We start from the raw sequence: 22,867 nt of genomic DNA, 5'->3' as shown, positions 1-22,867 counted from the left end.
ACTGAATGCTGTCTAAAAGTAGACATTCCACAGGCACTCACTTATCCTTTGCAGTTTAAATGTGTTAGATGAAGGGATGGCTCTGGGTAGTTAAGATATGTAGTAGACATACAGAGCATGGATCTACATTATACTGTTAATTAATGCTCCATGGATTTCCAGGACTTCTTCAGGCTGAGACACTATAGGTAACAATAACATGCTAAAAGTTATTGCCAGGTGGCGGCAGTGGCGGCAGCGGCGGCAGCGCACACCGTTAGTCCCAGTACTTGAGCGGCAGAGGCAGGAGGGTCTCTGAGTTCTGAGTTCAAGGCTACCCTGATCTACAGAGCAGTTCCAGGATGGTTATACAGAGAAACCCTGTCTTGAAAAACAAAACAAAAAAAGTAACCTACATGTTCTTGCTTTTACTTAATACTTAAAATACAGATATAGTGATTCACTGAGAATTCAGTTTCAGTGGTAAAACAGTTTCTCTAAGATTTGGTGAGATTTTGGGTGACAAAATTATTTAAAGAAATTCACTTGTAAAAGTGTGCAAGGTGGCCTCTAGCATTGTTTCTAGAATACCATTACATTGTAAATATCAATGTCTCGACATAATGTCAGTGCATCAGTTTCACTAAAACATAAGTCTTTTTTGCTTCATGAAGAAAGCATCCTCTAGCCTGAAGTGGCTTGGGTTTTATAATAGAAAGCAGCTGTGGTTCCAGGAAGTGGCTGGGTTTTCAACCTCTCTATGTCTGCATATAAATACACAAATGCACAAGGAATAAATGATGCCAATACCATAAACTGTTGAATTATAAAGATTTGTTTTTAATATTACTTTGTGTATGTCTGTGCCTGCCTGAGTTCATATATCCTGTATCCCATGTGTGCACCATCCCACAGAGGCCAGACAAAAGCACTGGATCCCCTTAGCTGGATTTAGATGGCATTCTGAGCCACCATGTGGATACTGGAAATGAAACCTGGGCCCCCTCCAAGAGCAGCAAGTTCCCTTAAGCACTAAGCCATTTCTCCAGCCACCTGGGCTCTGCTTCACTGGCAGACTACCGCATTTTAATAGTAGATGATCAATGTCTGTTCGACCTTCCAAAATATGTTGAGTAAAATAATTTATAACTATAAAGTATAGTTTTAATGTTACTATGAAAAGCACTTTACTATGTGCTATAAAATATTAATATAACAAGGCCATCAGAGAATTTTAAATAAGTACAAAACAGAGGTTCTCAAACAAGAGGTTGGCATCAGACTTAGATGGAGAATTTTGTCAAACAATATCAACAATCACCCCTTCACACAGGAGTTGGCACCACCCATAAAGGTCTAACTCAAACGATCTTTAAGCTGTCCCCTAAGGATATGAACCAAGCTGGACAATAGTGACTCAACAGAGGAAGATGCATCCATTATGCTTTTAAATTTGGTATCATTTCCCTGGTGTAAAATAGTTGTATTGTTAAGCTTTTATTTGGAATTTTTTGAAGAGCAAGTAGCTTAATAGTGTATGAATTCAGCTTTGAGAATGCAAAGTACAAAGTTGTTAAATAATTCAGTTAATGAGTTACACAATCATGAATTTCAAATATCTCATTTATGAAAAGTCAGTTTTCATTGCACGCATGATGAGCTTTTTTTTTTACTAATTGTTAAAAGTTCCAACTATAAAACTATAATAATTGTTGTTGTATCAATTGCAAGCCATCCTGGTTGCATAGCAATGTGATTTCCTTTTGCACTGAAAATTGTAGTATGATCTGCTTTAGGAACACATAAATGTTATCTGCATTACTTTTTAATTTTAAAATAATTTTGTATTGAAACTTAATGTACCAAAGAATGCAAAGAGGCATTTACAAATTTATGTATTTATAAATGGCCAGCTTTCCCAATTACATTATCCAGTGAATGAAGAAGACACAGCATTCTCAAGGACTAATATTCACCTAGAACCACCTCTCAATGTCACAGATTTACAGATTTCCAGTGCTTTGGGTAACATAAATTTAATCTCCTAGAGGCAGCATGGTATTAGTTTCCAAATGACCAATGGCTGGGATAGGATTGGAATCTGGGCTGCCAGTGGTTTTTAGGCAGCTCTGAGATGCCAGTTTTTCTAGCTTTCTTCGCAATGTGTCCTATTCTTGTTTTACAGTACTACAAGCATTTATAAGGCCAAATGGAAGTGTTAGTATTTCATCTCATAGGTCACTTTATATAGACCATTGTTAGGATGGGAATAAAATGGCCCATTACCATTATTTTCCTTTCTGAGGAAGATTTTTAATTCAGCCAAAAAGCTGCTGGCTGGTTTCCAAGGATCCTTATGCTATAGCATACGCCCAACTATATTAGAAGACTCATTGTCTTCTTTTCATTTAAATTATTGCTACTTCTTTCCTCACTAGCATTATGTCAAATTCTACATTCTGTCCCATTCTATTGCCATATGCATAAGCTTTAGCCTAAACATCTTAACTCTAACCTTAAATTACTTCCTAAACTACTCATCCATCATTGGTGGTTTGTTTGTTTGGCTTTGTTTTCTGGTTTTTTTGTTTTGTTTTGTTTTGTTTTTGCGTGTTTGTTTGTTTCTTCTAATGTAGAGCATTAAAACTCGAAGCCTCTGTATACTCAGATTCCTCACAATGTCTGTCAGTTCCCAGGATCTTTAACCCAAAGTCTCTGAAGGTTCTGGATGGAGTTGCCTTATGTAGCCAAAGAAATACGCTTACATTCAATGGGACTCAAAAGCAACCTTGCCCCTAATGTTCTGTGTACTTGAAAGTTTGTTTAAAATGGCACAACTCATGCTAAGTGTTCTTACTCCAATCAAAGGAAAGGAACATTAGGAAACTTTGGGAGATGGTGAAAATGTCTTTTACCTTGGCTTTGGAAATAACAGCAGGGAGATTTACATGTGTTCAAACACATCAAATAGAGCCCAGTAAACATGTACAGTTCCTTATATACCATATGTCTCAGTAAAGCTGTCAAAAACAAAAACTAAGGTAGCCTGAGCTCAGAGAAGTCTACTGAAAAAAAAAAAAAACCTCAGGCTGAATGTATGCTATCAGGCATTTCCCACGTGTTTTTGTTGCTGTTATTGTAACACAAATATCTTGGTAGTGGTGGGTCAAAAGGCATGGGCCGGTAACAGAGAACGGTCTGTTAGTTTTCCACTAAGGATATCTATGTTCAAATCTTGACTCCACATCATATGCATTGTATGGTGTTGAATAAGTCACTTTGACCTTGCCTGACACCAGAAAGTTGTGGAAAGTCAGTTTATCTTATAAGAAAATATGAAATCTTGATGAGATGATATGTCTAAGTAGCAAAAATAAGCAAAAGTTTTATCTAAATACTTCCCTGTGTCAAGGTAAAGTCATTCATATCTCGATGTCACCCATATCTACTAATCAGATTGTTCCATCCACACCTAGAATTCAATATAAATATCTTTGTGTTATGTCAATGAAAGTGATGATCAAATATCTTGCCAATTTTACAGTCATTAACTCCCATTATATGTGCTAATGCTTTATCATGTTCTCATGCAACCTTTGGCACCACTTGAAAGTGATATAGTATTTGGGGGTAGGATTAAGTGGTAGGAGGAAAGCTGAGGAAAATAAATATCCAATGTCTGTTGAAAATGTCATTATTTCAAGATTTCAAGTCATCAGATGCAAGACTAATGGGAGCACTAAGAATGTCCAAGAAAGTCCCAGAGGAGAGTCACCAGCTGGTCTTTGTCCTGCCTTAGACAAGAGTAGGGGAAAGCAGCTTACATTTCATTTGGTTTAAAGTAATGGACACAAGCAATGAAATATAACTCCGGAGGAATCTTTCTTTCAAAATAAAATAGTGACTTACTGCCTACCATGGCCTCTGTGCAGCCTATGAGAAAACACTAGAAGTAAGTTTTAGTCATCCATCGCTCTAATCCCCTTCGAGGGAACAAAACAAGCAATTACGAGCTGGTTATGCAACAGGTGTTTTCACTTGTCTTCATTTAATCTTCACCGAGAATTACTTTTCCTGCTTCACGACTGAAGAGGCAAGCTCTGATAGTTTACTTTGCCCAAGGGCACTTAGCTAATGAAGAGCAGAGTGCAGGATACATCTCAGCGCTCTGCTCCAGCCCTTTTCAGGAAAGTCTTGCCTCCCTCTACTCCTAAGATTTAAGAGGTTTGAATACCATGGTAAATGGGTAACATGGCTTAGTCCTTATTAAGCCAATATATGCTAAACATGTAAACACTCATTTGATAATGACAACTAACAACTGAGGCAAGTTCTTTTATTAGCCCTGTTTACAAATGGTAGCCTCCAACTTAAAGAAGTGAAATAACTCACCTGGGTCAACAGCTATTGACTGAGCCGAGATTTGAATTATAGACTCTGCTTGAGCCACTACACAATAGAGGCCATGAACATGTGCGCTTTCATTGTTTCGTTTAATGTAAAATATTTATATGTTCATAAGAAATGGTTATAGAAATGGAATAGTCATCGAATAATAATAGCAATGAGCTCAGTAAGTTGTGTTGTGGCTATAAGGATTTAAAAGGTGAATGGTTAGTAGCCCAGACAGAATGAAGTCTCCTGGTCTCCTTTTTTTTTTTTTTTAAATGACTCTTTCTGTCAACATACTGAACTGCCACGATTGTGTCTAGACTTCCCAGATTCTTCTGATGACATGCCCTGGAGAGGATTTAGATACATCAAAATCTATGTTAGAGGAGCCACTTCGGGGCCTTTTAACTTCAGGGGGTGGCATTTTCCCTCTGGACTGCTGTGGGGATATGAGAAGTCAGAGGATGGGAAATTCAGACCACAGGACATCTGGTCTCCAACACAGACTTCAGCTTTTGTTTTCAGCAAGTCATAGATATTTAGAACCAGAAAGAGCCAATTGAGATCATCTGGTCAAATCTCTTTATCTGACTGGGAAGGAATTTGAGGAGCAGGCAAGGTTAAGTGTTTTCTCTGGGGTTGGAGAGCTAATTAGTAGCAGAGCAATAAATCACATTCACAAACAGACATGCTTTCAGAGTGAACTTAATAACTTGTGCTCTATGTGGCTACAGAGAACACCCAGGTAGCCAGACAAACCCCTGATGTATCTGTGGCAACCCCTGATGAATCTGCGGCATAGACGTATCTATGACATAGACAGAGATCTGGGACAATAGCAGATATAGAGAAAAGACTGAGCACCCTGTACCAGCAATCTTTAAAATGAGCCACTTTGAGTCACATCATCATCAGGAGGACTGGTGTTCCTACTAACATCTTTCCATCCAAAGTTTTAGGTTTAGTCATAGCAAAACCCCTAGTCTTTTTATCTCTTCTTTAGGTGTGTGTGTGTGTGTGTGTGTGTGTGTGTGGAGAGAGAGAGAGAGAGAGAGAGAGAGAGAGAGAGAGAGAGAGAGAGAGAGAGAGAGAGTTTATATAAAAATCAGGTTACTTAAATACTAGGGATATAATTGTTTGACACCAATAATCTTTGTGACACAAATTGCCAAAATGTGAATATTTGAAAATTTATATTTACAGCATTAATTTTTACTGGACTAGTTAGGGTTGCAAAGCTTTAAAAAGGAGTGAAAGTGCTTTTACATGAGGCTCATTGTGAAAGTTCATTTGTCTCGACTTGTTAAACAGAGCCATTGAAAGATCCAAAGATTTGCCTCCAGGGAATATGGTAAGAGCCAGGGATGAAAGGGAAACAGTGGTGAGCAAAAACCAACCTACATGATCAGAGTACATCTGGGGAAAGCACAACCACTGAGTCAGAAGTCAACAGCAAACATCTAGCTTCCCACATGAGAAAATGAAACAGGAGGTGGACACATGAAAAATGGTTAAAGCGTGGGGAAATATTCTGATAACAAGACCAAAAACATTCCATGAGGAAGAAAGCCAGCATCAATTAAGACATCATTTCAGGAGAAAATCAGGAATGAGATACACTCAGAGAAAAGCTGATTCTGATCCTTACAAAATCAAGTAGTTTTATGCCAGTCATGCTCACTTCCCATGATTACTAATATTTACTCCGAAGGTTTACCTATTCCCACATTTGGCATTTTTTTGACACGCTTTAATGATGAAGTTCTCCATTCAACAATGTCCTTTTGTTTTAAGAAGGGAGTGAACACACTAGGGAAACTGATCAGCTATATATATTTAATTTAAAATATGAAGGCAAATGTTTATGCTGTATGCCTAGGCTAGGGGATTTACTATCTAGTAACTATTTTATGACTCTACAGTTCATGTTTCAAGTACCCTTCATGCCTATTTAATGGCAGTTATGCTCAGGTTTTCCTAGGAAGCATTCTCTGTAATCCATCATTGAGATTTAGCAGCAATGTTGTCTGAAAAGTGCAGAAGTATGTCTAATCGAATGGAGGGGAATATGCTTTGTTCGTAGACATGTATAAAGCATAGCATTTCCCTTCCAGTGTTTAGTCAAGATGGCAGTGTCTCATTTTACATCAACATTTTTTAAATTGCGTTCTCTAAAGCACATATTTTTCCTGAAGTAATGGAAAATCTAGGGGTTCGTTGTTGTTGTGTGGTGCATGTGTTCATGTAGAGGCCAGAGGTCAACACTGGATGTCTTCTTCAATGGATCGCTCACTGAACCTGAAGTTCAAATTCAGCTAGGCTATCTGTCTAGTCAGAAAGCCCCATGGATTCTCCTATCTTGGTCTCTCCAGAACGGACACCACAGGCATTTCACATGGGTGCTGGAGATCAAACCCAGTTCTTCACACCCTAACTCAGTACTGAGTTATCTCCCCAGCTCAATAATGTAGGTTTTATTTGGAACCCCTGTGTACCTAGAAAGGCTGATGGAAAAGCCTCCACAACTCAGATACCTAACAAGATGATCAACAATCTGTCAATAAATGTTGCAAATGATGTATCATTTGATAGACTAGGTGTCAGTTTGGTCATGGTTATCAATAAAAAAAAAAACCGTTTTGATTCACTCATTAAGTGGCATGGATGTAAGATAAGAACAAATGGTCAGATTGTGGCATCTAGACCACACATGGGTTTGAACTGTTGGTTCTTCCTTTCATTAACATTTCTCTCAGGTAAATGTGAGGAACAGTGTAGCCACAGGTTTCTCTGCTGTAAACAGTCTCAATCATAAGACTCTCCCTACCAAACTCGGAGTATTTAAGCTGAGGTAGGAAAGCGCTCATATCCTCTAGAGTGATGTATATATGTTGTCCTGACTTCCTCCCATGATGAACAGACATGGGAGTATACTCAAACCTTTTCCTTCACAATTGGCTTTTAGTAATGGTGCTTCATTACAGAAATAGTAACCCTAACCAAGACATATTTATTTGTTTATTTATGGTGTGTTGGAAGGTATGTGCAGGTACCACAGAGGTATACATAACTCCCATATAGAGCTTAAAGAACAACTTGTGTGAGTTGGTTCTCTCCTTTCACTCTGTATGTTTGAGGTTATCAGGCTTCTCAGCCAGTACAGAGCCATATCCCCAGCATGGCAGAGCTCTTTTAACATGTATCATTGTTGGGCAAGGAACTAGGAAAAATAAGAAGCACCTAATTTTTCAAACAAACTTTTCAAACACATCATGAGTCTTTGTATGATGGGATGATTACATATTGCCTTAAAATATTAGAGATCATCTCATCTAGGGCAGAGACTGGAAATGAGATGATATCTCTAGTAAAGTTCTAGACCTATGAAATTTACTTCAGAATTAATGGAACTTTGTTATAACATTTATTAAAAAGTAAAGCATCTTTTGAACAAATGGGCTCTAAGCAACTTGTACAGCACAAATATTTTGACTCTGTTTCCAGAAGGGCTTGATTCTGTGGGTTGTTGTCTTAGTTGAAGGATTGTGTTTCATATATATTTGTATAGTCTTTCATGCCATTGATTCTTTCTGAGACAAAACATGTAGTAAAGGCATAGATGGATTCCATAGTACCTATTCCAAGGCCCCCTGATCTGTGTGTTATTGTGATATGTTTGTGACAGAAAAAGTATATAAGGATTCTCGGTGAAATGTCAAGCAATACTGACACTCCACAGATAGACACAATTATCTTTATTTCATTCAACTCAGAATTTAGAATTAATAATGGCAAGAATGAAGCATGTGAGTGGAAGCAGTTAAGGGTTTTACCACCTATCAAGGTTTAAAAGGAATAAAGGTCCTATTTTGTGAAGCATTTGCTTTTATTTTGGGACCTAGTTTTACATCTGTTTCTTAAGCCAGAAGCTTGTAAGTTTACTGTAAATGACACAGTGTTTGTGAATATTTTACTTTCTGAGAAAGATTTCAATGACATGAGTGAAGAACTTTGGCCCTGCATTAAGTACACATTTGAATCCATCTTTCACTTACACATGCATGAAGTCAAAAATAGTTTCTTATAGAGGTAAGCAAAGCATTCACTGTGTATAGTATGGTTGCTAAGACAACTGTTGGCAAAATATATCCTGTAAATGTTTAGGACCATCTATTAACTCATACATTCCCTGTACCCTACACAGCTGTGAAGCATCCTGGAAACAAGGCAGATCTGGGCCACTGGATGAAATCATTAGAAATATATTAGAAATCAACGTATGTTCATTACTCTAGAGGATGTGAGAGCATTCCTACCTCAGCTTAAATGCTCTGAGCTTGGTAGGGATACTCTTATAATTGAGACTGTTAATAGCAGAGAAAACTGTGGCTACATTATTATTCAGAGTCATTTACCTGAGAGCACAAAGTTAATGAAAGGAAGAACCAACAGTTCAAAATACCCGTGTCATCTAGATGCCACAATCTAACCATTTGCTCATCTCTTGTATCCATATTATTTCATTACATACTTAGTCTGGATGCCAACAGAAAGGTAGCAACATCAGGCTTTGTAAGGGTTCACACTATTCATTTGGCAATATTTAACTCTATCTTATTCTATAATAGCCCTGTGAGGTTTTGGAGAACATATGACTTAATTTTCAAACTCTTTGGAACTGCCAATAATTGTCAGAATCAGAGGTGTGTTCATTCATCAATTAGATTTAAAAGTTTTGTGAGACCCAATCCCAGGGAATGGAAAGAGAGAACTTTGTGTCAAGGGCAATTTGAGCTTATATATCTTTTGAATTTCTCCAATTTTTTGTTTTCATCAGCTCAGTAGAAATTCACTAATTATCTTTTTTCCAATCTTCAAGAAAACACAAGTCTTTTTATCACATCTAGTATTCTCAATGAGGCAGATTTTCTCAATGTAAGTAAGCAACAACGTCACTTTTTACTGCTTGGAATTTATCAATTTGTAAACATATTATTTAAAATAGCAATTGCCTACTTTTAAAACAGCAATATTGCCTACTTACCTTAGATGTGTAAAATTGAAAGAGTAACCATAATCCAAGCTTTCAATATCTGAAAACAGTGTGTGGATCAGATAAAATAGTTTCTTCTTTCTCAAGAACTTCCATATACATAGAAATCATTTCTATATATTTTTGCTATTTTTATTTTAAGAAAAAAAATTTTCTTCATTAACATCAATGAAATTTGGCCCACATGAAAGTCACATACCTTTATTACATGATGCTTTTCCTGGAATGCAGGAATCTTAAACATTTGGCACCAGTATGTTGTTCCTTTGTTTGGAATGGGGACCTGTCTTAAGAAGAAGGGGAAGAAAATAAAAAAAAAATCACATTCGGGTGACATGACATTAAATTTAATAACATAAGTAAACAATCCCTTATACACTTCCACTTAATGTATCTTTTTGTTTTAAAACAGAAAAGGAAAAAAAGAAAGAAAGAAGAAACTTACGTCTTGATTTACCAGATCAAAGTATGGTGAGGCTGTAGACAACACATTGGCTTTCTCAGGGTTAAGTAATCTCAGACTCTTTGTGCCTCGATTTGAGTCATGGTACTTGGGACCAGAATCTCCAGGATCTTCGTGGTGGTAGGCCCAGATAACTCTCACTGTGCTGTCCTGGTAATCAGACATAGGTACATTATGTCTCATAATGGCACTCTCTTTACCATTGGGTTGTATTTAAAAAACTCTACTTAAAGCAGCATATAATAATGAAGATATGAGAATAAAGATATTAAGAGTATCCAAAAATCTTATTCTAATCCCCAACAAATGATCAAATACTAGCCAAACTAATCAAAATATAGAGCAAGAATATTCAAATTATTAAATTGGAGATTAAGAGAGGAAATGTTATCAAAATATAAGCCAAAGACTCATTAGAGAATCCCTTGAAAACTGATACTAAAACAATGAAAAATTTAGAAGAAATGGTAAATTCCTAGACATACATGGGTTGTGTAGAAATTTCCTCTAGAGTAAAATCTCTGTCTTTGAGGGACACTCACTAAACTATAGGATGTTCTAAAGTGAGATGAAACGTTCTATTCTGGAAGTAACCTCCTTAAACCCAGAAAGTAAACTACTCAACAGTTTCAGGAAGTCCCTGAAACTGACCATTTACTCTAGGCTCCTCCTTCCCCAGGGTAAGGAAGCACTAAAGACTTCTGAGGGACCCTCTCAGGCAAACAGAGGCTCTAAGAATATTTTTCTGACCATCTGAGCTATTGAAAGGACTCAGACAAGCTGAGCTGTGTAGAAGAGGCACAGTACCCATCCCATCTACTCATTTAACTGAAAGGAGAAGAGACCAACCGAGCTGCTTAGAAGAAAGAGTCCAACCTGTTGAGGGGTCTGCAAGTTGCACAGTGTCCCAGTTTCCCACCTTTCATGAGCTGTGGCCCAGGCTGAGGTGAGCTCTTAGTAGTCAGCTGCCTGAGTCACCTCTCACCCAGCCTCTTGTTAGTATTGCCAATAAAACTCATTGATTCACCAGGTGGGACATTGCTACTATCTTTACTCTGATTTGTTGTTGCTTTCTCACCAGGATGAGTATATGTTTGTTCATATCTACCCATGAATAGTGTCGCACAACCATGTGACCTACCCAAGTTAAACTCAAAGGATATAAATAACTTAAACTGACATATAACAACCAACAAGACTGAAATAATAATACAAAGTCTCACAACAAAGAAAAGTTTGTGACTAGATTAATTCATTGACAAATTATACCAAACCAATTTCCATATGAAAATACAGTCAAAAGTTCTCATTAAAATACTAGCAAATCGAACTCAAGAACACATTAAAAAGATCATACTCCACAAGTAAGTTTACCTCATTTCAGAATTGTGAGGTTGGCTCAATATACTCAAGTCAGTAAATGCAATACAGCACATAGACTTAAGAAATTATCTAATGATGTCAACAAATTCAAAATAGGCCTTCTATAAAGGTCAATAACTCTTCCTGATAAAAGTCTTTAAGAAACCAGGAATAGAAGTAACGTATCTCAACAAAATAAAGACCTTATATAACAAAACAGTAATAAGCATAGCACATAGAAAATGGAGAGCTTGTTCTCTAAAGTCTAGAATGAGATAAAGGTGCCTCTCAAATTTTATTCACTGTGGTGATGAATTCTTAGAGTACTAAGGGGAGGAAATAACGTAATTTAAATAAGATTGAATAAAGTTGACTTATTGCTATTTGCTGATAACATGATTCTATTTCTTAATGATTCCCTAAAGATTTCACCAGTAAATTATTACACCTGATAAACACATATGGCAATATAACAGGATACATAATTCATTTACAAAAATCAGTAGCTTTTCAACAGATCAATAATGAACTTGTTCAGTAGGAAATTAGGGAAAATACCATTTTCAATGGCTTCAAACCAGAAATAAAACTAAAGAAATAGGTGAAATACCTCTACAATGAAAACTTTAAGACACTGAAGAAAGAAATGAAAAAGTCACTAAAGGATGGGAAAAATCTTCCATACTCATGGGTTAGCAGGATTACTATGAAGCAGACATATAGGTCAATAGAATACAGTAGAAGACCTAGAAATAAGTCCAGGAAGCTTTCCAACAATGTCCTCAAAGCACATCTTGCAGAAGAGACAATGTCTTCAACAAACAGTTCTGAGGAAACTGGATTTTCCCATGAAGAAAACTAAAACTAATATTTTACCCTGAACAAAAATTGATATAAAATGGATCAAATAAGACTTTATTGTAAGGCCTGAAACTTGAAACTGCTAAGGGAAAATACAAGTAAAATACTTCAACATATAGGCATAGGTGAGGATTGTTTTTAAATAGGACTGGAAATAATCTCTAGAATTGAGAAATGGGATGACAGACAGTATCTTTGCATCAAAACAGACAATCACTGGTATAAAGAGAAAGCCTGGCTATACCAGGGAAAAAAGTCTTTCCCAACAACTCATCAGAAAGGAGAATATTATCTATGGTACATAAGGAACTCCTTAATTACCAAAACTCCAAATCAGACAGTCAACAAATGGGCTAGTCAACAGAATATCTATTCTCAAGATAAAGGCAAATGAACAATAAATACAAACAAGTGTTTTAAATCCTTTGCTGTTAGAGAATTTCAAAATAAGCTTTGAGATCTTAGGGAGTTCCTTGGTACCACTTTGGCTAACCAATCAACTAAATGTGATCCATTCCTGGCAATGGAGGCTTCTTTTGGTTGCATAAGATGTCGAATGGAGCTTTTTCCCACCAGCTATTCCAGTCCTGGACACATCCCAAAGGACTCCATGGCCCACTACATACATACTTGCTTGTCTATTCATGCTCATTTCTAGTCTAGTATTCCAAATTATTACAAAATGGAATAAGCTTAGACATCCATCAATTGAGAAATGGATAATGAAAATATAGTACATATTTACAATGGAACAGTGCATAGCTGTTTGTAAAAGGAAAATTTAATACTCTTAAGAGAAATTGAGGCAATTGAAAATCACCATGTTAAAATAAGCCAGACTAAGAAAGTATCTGTATGTTTTCTTTTGTACATGAAACTAGACTGTAATTGTATGTATGTGTGCATTTATGTATGTGTGTGTTTGCATGTCATGAAACTGGAATAGAGATTATGAGTAAGCTCAAAGAGATCTTCAAGAAGAGGGAAACACAGATAAGAAAGCAGAAAAAAAACTATCATGAGAAAGAAAGAAACCAATCAGAAAGAACCGGAAGCACAGGGAACAAATACAACAAAGTATAATGGCATGTTTGTATCAAAATGCTGTAATGAAATCCACTACTTTGTATGCTAACTTAAAAATAATTTTAAAATAAAAAGCACTTTTTAAACTTACCCAAGACTGTTTTTTTCCACAACAGATTTTCCTCTAGGCACTAACTCAATTATGAATTTATAGGAGGTTCAAATACAGAAGAAGGCAGCTCTATGTCTGGGCTTGTTTATTGTATAACTCAAATCTGAACTAAGTATGGAATACTGGGAATTTCCAAGGGGAAGCCAGTGGAACTGGCTCTGATTGAGCCACAGAGGGAGACTGCCTGAGGGGTTGTGGCATGGGAAAGGTTTGCAGGAGTATAGAAAAATGACTAAATCCTTCCACAGATAAGGGTGTTTTGCCAGCTCCTTGGAATAAGAACTCTGAGAATAAATAATTTGGAAAAGCACTGTGTTAAATGCTCTCTTTGCTTTCTTCTTTGTAGGTCCAATGACTATAGTAGCATTCCAACTGAATTATAATTTACTGTGTGCTACATGAAAAGTGAAGCTCATCTGTTCACTAGCGTTCTTCCTCCTTCACTCCTTAGGCTGAAGGGTAATCAGAGTGACTTCAGATTTTTTTATATTCTCTTTTTTGAAGCTTTAGTGGATTGAATAAAAAAAGAAAATTTTATTGGTCTACATTAAAATGAAATGGCAATGACAACCTATGGAAAGTGCCACAGGAGTATATTTCCTCTAAATATTTAATTTGCATATTCATGAAGATAATTTTGTGTGAAATCTGAAAATAAGAAGCCTCATATAACGTGCCAATAGGTGATTATAATCAACTGACTATTCATCTGGATTTCGGAAATTTACAAAGCCAAATGGGTTACAAATCAGATGAGTTACATCCTCAGATTCAGCATCATGATTATCTGTTATGTAATTCCTTTCTTCAAACCTTTATTATCTATTTTCAAATTTTATAGGGAAAACGCTAAGTTGTATTTTTTTTAATCAACTGACTTAAAAGAGAGCTTAAATATGTCAAATTTGCATAAAAATGCCTTCTGTGAAATTTATGGTTTTAAAATTGTGGGAGTTTGGAAAGAGAAGTTCAAAAATTTCCCAAGGATTGTTTGACTTTGTCGATACTGATTGTTTTCAGTGTCTCTTCCTTTTATTCTGTCGATAGCCTCATACGTGAAACACATGCCACCCATAAGAGTATTCACTCTCACTCTTCTTACCGTGATTATCTTGTCATTGGCATCACATGTGTGCAGTTCTCTGGTAAACTCAATCACCGTATGTGTGCTGTTTTCCATGGCATAGTCTAGGTGGTAATCTTGCTGGGCGTCTTTTTCCAATTCTTTATTTGCGTTTGTGAAATAGTCCTGGGTTGGGGAGGGGAAACAAAGATCAGGACATTCTAAATACATAATGAAAGTAGTTTAAGACGTTTAAACGTGGGGGACGTTTCAAAGTCCATTCTTGGTTTGTTTATATTAAAACCCTGGGGCTTCCTAATGGTCTAGATTGTTACAAACCAACAGCTGGTTATCTAGGAAACTGGTCTGCATTTAAGCAACTGGTCCTTCTGGGGGAAGCAGTAAAGATCCACACTATTCACCGAGTGTCCAAAATGATGACTATTGGAGGTCACTGCATGGACTTCTTCTGGGGTATAAATGAAAAGGGAGAGACCAGAACCAAGCAAAAGCTTGTTTCCCAGAATAGACAGCAGTAAAGCCAGAACCCGCCCCAAGATCAGCACTTTCCACTTTTCTATGGCTTACAGCATCCCTTTATTCAGGAAGCCAGAACGCCTAGGGGAGTCACAGGTAATTCCAATGCAAACTTTAAACAGCACATACTTATTACAATGAAATGCAATGAGAAAATAGGCAAAGAAATTGTTAAATTATAAGCTATTGACCAACTGAAAAAATTCTGGTTTTGTGGATCATTTCTGAGAGGTAGACAAGAACAGTGTGGACAGCATGAGCTTGGAACCAGGTGACTGGAATCTGACTCCCAGCTGTCCTAGTCAATGGCTTTGTAGGATACCAGAGGCCACATTCTGAGAATACTAGCAAAATGGGATAGCATGTATTTCTGTTGTAGACTTTTAAATAGGATATAACTTACTACACTGAAAAGGATCAGAATAAAGGTGTTCGTTTTTGTCACAAAATACAGAGGTTTATGTATAGTGTACTTGTATTGTATATCTAATGTATTTTTTTGAAAAAAACATTGTGTTAGAATATACATACCAGAATATAATTATAATTACTGTAATCCATAATAAATTGTATTTGAAGAATTTGTTGCTGTGCTGGACTCAAACAACATAACACACAAGAAAAGTCTTTAAGTATGTATGTGAGCAACACTTGAGTGACATTTGGCAATTTTATTCTTAGTATACTTTAGCACAATTACCAAATGTGTAGAAATTTGACATCCAAGGTCTAGTCATTTTTAATACAAGAAACTCTCAGATTATTGACAGAGTCTAACTAACATTTCTCTACCCTGGTAATAACAATTGCAACCTATAAATAGATTATGCCCCAGGTGCTGCTGCAGTGTGGTACATGTGCTCACTCGTTCACTAGTATGTCAAATAGATGAGATGGAATTATTTTCCCATTTGCAAACAACACTGAAGTAATGGGTGCAGAATAATCTAGTTGGAAATTGGAACAACAGCGTTCAAATGCTGTCAGCCACAGTCGGTAGTCTGTGTCCCTCTTCACTGTGATGACCACTGTTGGAAAGTGTATTGTTTTCATTTTCCCTGCCTGTAGAAACTCATTATATTAGCTTTTACATAAAATATTACCTATATGTGCTAAACATGAGGGATGAGCATTTATTCTGAGAACTAGGTTATATATTGAAAGGAATTTAAATGGCATATCCTATGATGACGCCTATGTGTCTACTGGTTTCTATCACATAAATTTGAATCTTTCAGTGAGATCCCAATGCCTACAGAAAGAAGGAATTGGGAGAAACTGTGCCTTCAGACTCAGCCCATATTTCATTACATTAGTCATACAGTTCATTTCATAAACAAAATGAATGCAGTACAAAAATGTAATCAGTTCAAAGTATAGAATAATTATCCTGATCTTGCAAATGTTTCCCAAACCATAGTTGTATGAAATATCCAACTTGCTTGCCAAGTTTCCATTCATCTATTCCTCACCAAGACTAATTCCTACCAGCTACTTTTCTCTGGCTTCTCAGAGAATTTAGCTATGAGAAATTGGGAGAAGCTTCTCTTAGTTACAAATGTAGATCCCTTCATTCTTCTGTTATAAATAATCCAATAAGAACTATCTATATATGCATGATAGATTTTGTGGTACCACATGCTAGGCAAGCACTGTAGTATGGAATTATGTTCCCAGTCCTCTTTTTATATTTTTTAAGTTGCCAAGGCTGACTTTGAATTTATTCTCTAGTCCAGTATTGAATTTGAATTAGTAATCCTCCTGCCTCAGCTTCCAACAGAGTTGGAATTACAGATCTATGCAGCTATTATTGTTTAGAAGTCTGGAGTGCACATGGTGGCTTTCAGCTGTGGGCCCAGAATTCAGGATGAAACAGGAGGAATCTTCTGGAGCTAAGTAACATTGTCTAAAAGAAGCTGACAGTCTCAGCATTAGTGAATATGGTTGAATGTTATTAAAATTAAATTGGTATGTAAAATAATCTAGCCACCATGATGACTTCCCCACTTTTTAGGTTTATTTGAAGACTTCTTTGTATCTTAGCTATCCAAATGGTGTTATTGTTGATATATTTAATCCAGATCAACAATGACTGAAGATCTGCCTGTCTATAGGGCTCCCAACAAGGGTATTTTTACAAGTTGTCAGTATTTCCCCACCCTCACCCTATATGTCTTCTCTTATTTAGTGAGAATTTCAGCCATGATACTTGAGGGTTCTTTTCCTACCTTCTTCTATACTAGAAAACACCAACTCTGCTAAATCACAAAATATACTAAATCTAAAAGAAACAGGTGAGATTTAAAAAAAATGAATGTAAATGAAATATAGGGGAAAGGTCAAAGGTCATATCATATTGAGCAGACATTCAAAGTTTATGACACCATGTTCTTTTTAGTGGAAAAAATGGAATAATTTAGATAAAAAATTAATACAAAAACCAATAAAAGTCATTCAGGAGAACAAAGACTTTCAAAATGGTCTCAAATGAAATGCCTTCCTAAAGAAAATTCTAGTCCATAATGGTTTCTCTTAAAAAAATTATCAAATATTTTAAGGAAAAGTTAATGCCAATCCCAACTAAAGTTCCCTAGAAAATACAAGAACACTTTCCAAGTCATACTTTTAAATCTCTAGCATTATGCTAACATCAATATGAGGGACATAAGGAATTGCAAATTAATATCTCTCATAGCGGTAGGTATAGATTTTCTTAAAAGTAAGACAGAAATAATTAGAAAATACATGGCAGCAATATAAAAATAATATATCAACAATATTGAGCCAACAATAGAAAAGCAGCCATCCAATCTTCCTATAAAAGGTCTAACCAAGAAAAGACATATTTCAATAAACGCCTTCACTAAAAGAGATTGTTCACATTCAAACTTGGCAATGATCATGCAGTAAAATAGTAGTACTTACAACTTTCAAAGATCCACAGATACCTTTATAGTTAATGATTCCGGACTAAATTCTCTGCCAGCCCTTGGCTGGGAATAAGTCTTGGAAGCAAGTCAAAGAAATACACGCACACACACACACACACACACACACAGAGAGAGAGAGAGAGAGAGAGAGAGAGAGAGAGAGAGAGAGAGAGAGAGAGAGAGAGAGAGAGAGAGAGAGGAGAGACAGAGACAGAGACACACAGAGAGAGAGAGAGAGAGAGGTCCCTCCAGTCTATCCCTGTTGTTCTCTGGCCCTACTGAGTCTTCCCATCCCCTAACTAATGGCTTTAGATTGTCACCTTTAGTCAGTATGACCAAAGTCCATTTCACTGGCAAGTCTTGCTGTCATTTCAAATGCAATGAATCCAATCTTGTACTCCCAACCCCCAGCCCCTTGTGTATGTTTTCCAGATTGTTTTTAATGATGGAACACTTCTCCAGCAACTCAAATTCAAAGCTCTCACTGGACAGGCACCTCTGCTCCTATCAAGTCAGATAATCCACCTTGTTCTATGCCATGCCAACAACTCATTTTAGAATCTATGGATTACACAGTTCTGTTAAAGTTTTCTTTGAAATGTCATTGCATTTCTCTCAGTATGTCATTGCATTTTATTCAGTGCATGTACTATAATACACTAAAATACACACTCCAGGTTCCTTGCTCCCCGAAACTTACCCTAACCTGGACTGCAACAGTTGTTATGTTTAACATTAATATATGCTCCCTGTGTATTTCCTTTAAATATTTCACTTTTCCTAAGCTTTTTGCCTTATTCACAATCTTCTTTTCCCTCTCTAGTCTCTGAATGGAACTGAGCTGCTCCCTCCACTAACTTCACCCATTGAAGCACTATCTTCCCTTCATGCAGTTTTCTTTTCCTCTATGCAGTTTTCATTGACCATCTCTCCAGGAAGAGATCACTGCCACTCTGAATCTTTATTTCTCTGCATACATTCCTGTTACAAGTGAGAGTTTCTAGAAATCGCAAAATCATCTCAAGGCAACTGCCAAGAAATGGTCAACTAATCCTCTTAATCCAATTACACATTTCTCTATTTAAAATAGTCAATTTATATTGTAAATGGAGCCATCCAAAGGTGGGTGAGCCAATCGATAAATAAATACTCTCAATTACATCATTAATGTCTGGTGTGGAAGATTCTGGAATGGACTTGGGTCCACATGATCTACTGCGGAGCCAAGCTTTCTGTGACATTCTGAAACACTGTCATGATCTTTTAGCCCTTATATGAAAAGTATCTTGGGAGACTGAGTTCACGATTTAGGGGGAGGGAGAGAGAAATTACCAGGCAACTACTTAACACAATGAGGACATTTTAAATAAGAAATAAGATACAGATGCTCTGGCTTATCTCTTTGTTGTAGAGGGAAAATTGAACTTGGTGGGACACAAAGAAGTGTATGGACAGCCACCAAGCACAGCCTTGAAGGCGTTAGTTAGCCTTGAACAGAAAAACAATGGCACATTGGAAAATCTTCAAGTACAATTTATTGATGAAGGGGAAGGGGAAAAGATGACAAAAACTTGTCTCGAATTTCACATCCTTTGAACAGTCTTACTTGGAAAAACAAAGGATAAAGAAAGCAAAGATCAGAACTGAGAGTTAGATTGTTAAACTTAAAAAAAAGTTTGACAGTTTGAGAAAAGAACAAATTGTGTTCAGTGGGCTAATCAAAGTGATAGTATTGTTTTGTTATCCTCTGGGGAGGAAAAAAATGAAATTGGAACACTAAAATATTAGCCAATTGAGAATTCAAATATTGATAAAGTGACCTAGACATTGAAATTAACAAAGTGATACTGCATAATACTTATGATATTAAGTTTCCCAGTTCATTTCCACTGTTATCTTATTTCCACCTTGATAATTAAACCAAATGATACCCTAACCACTCCCTATTGTACATAGCAAGTGGATCCATACACATATGCACAGCCCATGCAAGAAAAAGGTCATTACTCAGCCATCTTCCTGCAGTGTGATAGTCTGGGATTTAAAATAGGAGTAGGAATGTGGCTCACAGTACACAGGCATTGTCATGGTAGAATGCTGAAGCCAGTATAAAATTTATAACATATGCAATAGACAAATTTATTATTAATATGACATAAAGTAGTGATGTGTAAAAGTTCTGACCAAGACTAATTAGAAGACGGGCATTGGTGACACAAGCCTTTAATCCCAGCACTCGGTAGGCAGAGGCAGGCAGATCTCTGTGAGTTCAAGGCCAGCCTGGTCTCCAGAGCGAGTGCCAGGATAGGCCCCAAAGCTACACAGAGAAACTCTGTCTCGAAAAACAAACAAAACAAACAAACAAACAAACAATCAAAAAACTAGTTAGAAATGAGTGGCTGGAAAAATAGCTCAGTCAGTAAGTGCCTGCTGTGTGAGCAGGAGGACCTAGGTTCAGATCCCCAGCACTCATGCAAAAAGCAAGGTGTGGTGGCAAGCACCTTTAACTTTAACTCCACCACCATAGTGGGATGGGGTGGGCAGAGATAAGCAGATTCCTGAAGTTCATTCACCAGCCAGCCTAGCCAAATCAATGAGCCCAATCAATTCAGAGTGAGAGACTCTGAGTAACATATTTTTAAAGATGGAGAGAAATCAAGAAAAGACACCTGATGTTGACTTCTAGCCTAGGTTACACAAACTCATACACAAACAGACCAACAGTACATGAGTGTGCAAGCATGCGAGCGCGCGTGCGCGCACGCGCGCACACACACACACACACACACACACACACACACACACACACACACACACACACACTTTGTTTTTAATTCAGTAAAAGTGGAGCCTACAACAGCAGGGAGCCAGAGAGGATAGAGGAAGCCACAACTTCATAGAAACTGTAAGAATTTAGGAATAAAAACATACAGAATGATGCATTAATGATGCAAACAGGAGAGCTGACATACAGAAGTCAAGCTTGGCTGTGCTCAGTCAGTTCTAACACTCTGCAGAACAGACATGAAGTGCTGCTACAGCCCCTCTGGGTGCTTTGTGTGGGTCCCTGTGGATTCTAACACCCAGCCTGGCTTCTGACTATGGGCTATTCTATTGATCATATACTGACCTTCTTTATATTTTCCTAATAAAATATCACCCACTACACTCAAAAGTGAGTTAATTAACCTCAACAACAAGGCTATTCCTTGGCTGTGTCACAGAAAGTATAACACCCCCCCACACACCACCACCACCACCCCCCGCCCAAGCATCTTCTCACAGATTATTTCCCACTGGGATGCTTTACATTTAAAAAAAATGAGGTGTATAATTGAGGTTTCAAAGTGAAGACAACAATAAAGTAAGTTGTCCCCACCAGAAGAAGATATCAGGGAGTTGACAATAATTATTTCACATGGCACCATGAGCACTGGCTGTCATTTCCAAAGTAAGATAATGTACCAAAAAGCTAGCTTCCCCAACTGACAGGATGGCTAAGGGCTCTTGTTCAGAAATGTGGTCAAGCAGATGTTCAACTCCTTCTTGCGCATTGTCAGTCTTTTTCCTCCTCTCTGAAATGAAATCTGTGCTATAGAATAGAGCTTTGACGGATGCTGTGTTAAACAGGATGAGGCAAAAGCTCTGGCGGGTGTAATAAAAGATATGAATAGACTTTAGTTCAGCTTGGGGGAAGCTGGGTGTGAGCACAGCTGCACGGAGATCTTGAGAAAAAAAAAATTGTTTCCGTCTGTCATCATGTTCAACAGGTGCCTGCAGTTTCTCTCCTGTTTCTGCTTCTAAAAAGCCCATCCTGTCACACGTTTCTGTTCATGGCATTAGCTATAATAGTGACAGTATAATAAACTTTGTTGTATGAAAGCAGCACCCTTGATTCTAAACAATTGGGAGGCTGTATAAAGCTGTACCTGCAGATTATATAAACTAAACCTCCCATTTCAATAACCTTCCAAAGGAACTCCTTCACTAAGAAATCAAAATGGAGTTTCAAAATGGAAGGTGGCGGTGCTTAGGAAATAATGTCATACAAACTTCTCTCTGAGTCTCACAAGTGCCGTTAAATATCTAGCCAAAGTCTGAAATATCAATTCTTAGGCCTCACTAAAGAGCCACCTGTGGAGTGTGCTGTTCTGTCGGTGTTTCTCTCTGACACACACATGTCCAACAGCCCATCATTTCATTTCAGCTTTCTCGTAAATAGTCCACAGAATTATGTGAAATAAGTAATAAAGTTAATTGTTCGACCCTTCATTCCTAATGATATGCTTTGGTAGAAAAAATCTCAGTTGTAATCACTCAAGGAACATTATTTTACCTCCATCCTAACCCATCTTCTAATTTGTAAGAAAAATTATTTTAGATGAATTCACTTAAGAGACCATATCCATTCTATCCAAGGAGTAATAAAAATCTTTAGACAAACAGATTTAATCCTTCCTTCCAGGCTCCTTCCCCCCTTTCCTGTTTCCTGTCTCCCTCCCTACTTTCCTTTACTCCTCCCTTTATCCCTCCTTGCTTCCTCTCATGAAAATATGTATGTGTCTTTGAGCGTGTGTGCATGTGTGTAGTATCCACAGATTACTGTGGCTACTGTGTGGAGAATGAAGAGGAGAAGACAAGAACAGTGGCCAGGACATCCAGAAATCTCTCAGTAATCCCACTGGTCTTAGTTCCACTGAAGAGAATTGAACAGATTGTAACTCCTTAGAGGAAGGACAGTAGGACCTGAAGATAGGGTTTAGATCATGGATAGAGGAAAGAGAAGAAAGATTGCTCCTAATTTTAAACTGGAGCTAGCAAAAGCTGCCACTTACTAAGGCAGGGGAGGCTGGCAAGGAGGCTGGTTAGAAGTAAATCACACTCAGTTTGAGCAGCTTACCTCAGCACTGTGGTGGGCAGGTCCAGAGGCAGAAAGTGCTTCAAAAAAGGGCAAAGCAATGCACAGTTTGGGGGGAGGATGGGGGATGAGCTGGCCTCAGAATCTTAACAAGTTCATGTTTGACTTTGC

The 22,867-nt window shown here is 37.3% G+C and overlaps 1 protein-coding gene across 1 annotated transcript in view; it reads right to left on the bottom strand.

Annotated features, from left to right (window-relative positions):
- Positions 1-21,651, bottom strand: part of Moxd1 (monooxygenase DBH like 1) — a 56,808-nt gene extending 35,157 nt beyond the window's left edge. Inside the window, exons 1-5 of the mRNA XM_035438751.1 lie at positions 21,329-21,651; positions 17,137-17,189; positions 14,411-14,592; positions 9,870-10,037; positions 9,624-9,707 (exon numbers count right to left, since the gene is read on the bottom strand). Of these exons, the coding sequence (XP_035294642.1) occupies positions 9,624-9,707; positions 9,870-10,037; positions 14,411-14,592; positions 17,137-17,189; positions 21,329-21,651 (810 nt within the window). The remainder of the gene's footprint in view (positions 1-9,623; positions 9,708-9,869; positions 10,038-14,410; positions 14,593-17,136; positions 17,190-21,328) is intronic.
- Positions 21,652-22,867: the final 1,216 nt, after the last annotated feature.

Source organism: Cricetulus griseus, chromosome 2 (assembly GCF_003668045.3).
Source record: "Cricetulus griseus strain 17A/GY chromosome 2, alternate assembly CriGri-PICRH-1.0, whole genome shotgun sequence".
Taxonomy (NCBI): domain Eukaryota; kingdom Metazoa; phylum Chordata; class Mammalia; order Rodentia; family Cricetidae; genus Cricetulus; species Cricetulus griseus.
The sequence above is the reverse complement of the archived record's forward strand: the minus strand, read 5'-3'. Positions and strand labels throughout refer to the sequence as shown.